The sequence below is a fragment of the Odontomachus brunneus genome, unplaced genomic scaffold, assembly GCF_010583005.1.
Source record: "Odontomachus brunneus isolate Ranch 3 - 2012 unplaced genomic scaffold, Obru_v1 Obru_scaffold_139, whole genome shotgun sequence".
NCBI lineage: Eukaryota > Metazoa > Arthropoda > Insecta > Hymenoptera > Formicidae > Odontomachus > Odontomachus brunneus.
The window spans coordinates 54,283-57,280 of record NW_022639589.1 but is presented as its reverse complement, the minus strand read 5'-3'; the positions used below and the strand labels follow the sequence as shown (position 1 = coordinate 57,280).

Sequence of the window (2,998 nt, the reverse complement as noted above, 5' to 3'; positions counted from 1 at the left end):
AGCGGAAGGGCTATCCCCCGCCTTGCCCCCCTTCCTGAAGAGGACCAAGTTGGCCCTCTTCCAGGGGCTGGAGAACATCCCGGTCTTCAGACAGGAGGTGAAGAACGGCATCATGCGACTCTTCATTTCCCCAACTCTCATTGCCAAGGCCCAAATTGTGCCTGGGATACCGTCAGGGTTCGGCGCTCTTTTCCTGGCGCCGAGCTTCCTGATGGTCCTATCCATCTCCACAATCGTCGCCCCGACTCCCTCTTTCTTCCCGTCTGAAAGGGGGCTCTTGTAGGGGGAATGCAAGCTTCCCCCCATGGGAAGAGGGCCCCCACGACCTCATCAAGGAAGGGGTCCAGGGACATTGTCGGTGGGGGTGCCCAATGGCGCAGGCGCTGCATCACTATGTGATACGGGCGCCCCCACGGGTCCCTGTCGATGGTGGAGACCAGGTCATCCAAGGCACGGGCCTTGGCCACAGTGATGATCGCCTTGAGGGTCCCCCGCTTTTTGCGGTAGATCCCCTCGGCGGCCACTCTGCCTTCCTCATCTCTCCCCCGCCGGTCCATATCTCTCCTGGCCGGCACAGCCGGCGAAGCGCCGAAGTTCGGCAATCTCCGTCGACCACCAGTACACGGACCGGCGGGGGTGCGGCCGGGATCGGGGCATGGCGGCGTCACACGTAATCATGCCCTGGATCCCTGCCGCTTTATTTTCAATGGCTGACCGTGTCCTAGGTGTAGGACCCGGCTCCACTCATGTGGCCGCCAGTAAGCTTATCGCGGTCGAGCTTTTGAAGGGCCCATCTTCGTGATCGGGCACCTCCCTGGCCGCGCCTATGGAGCACTTCCTCCAGGGTGGCGACTAGCCGGATATATATATATATATATATATATATATATATATATATATATATATATATGACCATAATATATCTATGGTCCGTTAGGTTTTCCCCACTGGTTACCACCTACCAATCTTGTATTAGTCGAGCCGCCTGGGGAGACGCCAAGGTGATATCTATCACCGATTCCCCCTGCGGCCCGACGAAGTTGCTCCTTCGACCTCTGTTGATGATACAGAGGCCGTGAGACGCGATTCATTCCTCCATGACCTCGCCTCTGTCGCATCTGGCCGAGGACCCCCACAACGCCGATTTGGCGTTGAAGTCCCCGGCCATCAGGACTGGCCTTTGGGGGCGCCTCGTCATGAGGTCCCCCAGCCAGCCCAGAAGGTGCTCGAACTGGGCGAGGTCCCACGAGGACGGGGCGTAAACCCCGATTACATCAAAGGCCCCCCACTCGACCGCGACATAGCCCTCTCCCTGCCTATAACAGGAAGGGGGGAGAGGCTTCATCCCCTCTCCAGTGGAACGCGACCAAACACCCACGCCGCCCCACAACGTCCTCATTATACACGAGTGACTTCCAGGGACGGAATGGGGCTCGGCCGCGATTCCCAAACCTGAACCGCTCTCGCAAAGGACCTGCGTGAACAGGTCCTGCGCTCCGCAAGAGCGGTTCAGATTCGCCTGAAGGAGATGGGTCGCCATTACGGCTTTCCATTAATCTCCTCCAGGCCCTCCCCTGCTTTTTTCTGGGGGGGGGCCAACATGGGGCTCCCTTCTGCCGCAAAGCGGTCCTTTTCTTCGCCCCGGCCCTCCGCGGGAGCAAGGTCCGCCGGAGAGACCGGGATCTCTGATTGCGGGACCTCCCCTTTCGTTATTGGGAGCAGAGGCCCATTCACTTCCTCGAGGGGAGGGGGAGAGATGCAATAGAGATCTTTCGACTCCTCCTCCCTCCTTCACCCCCTTGCTCCTTTTAGCTCCTTGGCAAGCGGGGCCCCCTACCCTGTGGCCACAGGGCCGGCCGGCGTCAGGACAGACCGGACAAGATACCGGTACATTGCACGCCGCGTCCCTGTGGCTGGCCGACCCACAGTGGTAACAGTGAGCGGTCGGCCTTGCTCTTGCAGGAGACCCTGACGTGGCCTTACTCCAGGCATCTGAAGCACTGGAGAGGGCGCCTTGTCGTGGCCCCACTCTGAGGCGTCCTCCGTCCATCACCTTGCGGGTGGTCACAAGGGGACACTGCACCCACAGCGTCCCCATGCGGTCTGCCCCGAGCCGAATAGACCGATCCTGACTTCTCTGAGTCCGCAACCTCTGGCGACCGCCACCGCGGAGACTACGTCCTTCACGGCGGCCGCGTCGTCCAGGTCGCGGATTCGGATGTCGGTCCTCTTCGAGGGACACGTGATCTTCACGTCCCCCTTGTCGGCGAAGAGGACCGACATTTTTTCCGCAAGAGCATCAGCCCTCGCGTGCCCTTCGAGACCGAGGATATCGAGGAGGAGGGCACCGGTGGCTACCCTCCTCTATCGAATCTTCCCGATCCCGATGTCCCCCAAGTAAATATTTTCCCTCGCCCGCCGCATCACCTAGACGTAGCTGCCCGCTGGGCAGCTCACCGAGAGCACGGCGGCGCGAGGGACCTTGGGAAGGGTGGGTTCCCCCCCGGTCTGGGAGGCCTTTCGTTTCCTTTCTTCTGCCACCCTTGGCCGCGGCACATTGTTGAGGCCGCGTTTTTTGGGGAGGGCAGGTTGGGAAGCCTGCTTACCCCCCACTCCTTTTTCCTTTTGTTTTTCTTTCCTCCCAATCACCCGGGCTCAAGTTTCGGATCTGGCGGCGGGAGGGGGAGATTGGGATCTCTCACGGACTGCGTCGCAGTCCGGTCCAGGGAGAGGGGTCCCCTACACCACATGTACACGGGACGATTTACATCTGCTCGTCGTCCCGCGCACCCACTCTCCTTTTCTTCATTCTTTTCCTCTTTTTTCCCCTCCCTCGCCCCTCCTGACCCACCAGTTTCATCAGGAACAGAAGAAGGAGAGGAAGTCCCGGGGCGCGAGGCGGACCGCGGCGTCCCGAGATCCCCCCCTCCCCAACCTGAGCTCCACTACCTGGGCACGCGGAGGTAACCCGATCTCAATCTCGAGGGGGAACCCGCCG

The 2,998-nt window shown here is 60.7% G+C and overlaps 1 protein-coding gene across 1 annotated transcript in view; it reads right to left on the bottom strand.

Moving 5' to 3' along the window:
• Positions 1-225, bottom strand: part of LOC116850250 — an 864-nt gene extending 639 nt beyond the window's left edge. The window contains exon 1 of the mRNA XM_032828290.1: positions 77-225. Coding sequence (XP_032684181.1) covers positions 77-225 — 149 coding nt within the window. The remainder of the gene's footprint in view (positions 1-76) is intronic.
• Positions 226-2,998: the final 2,773 nt, after the last annotated feature.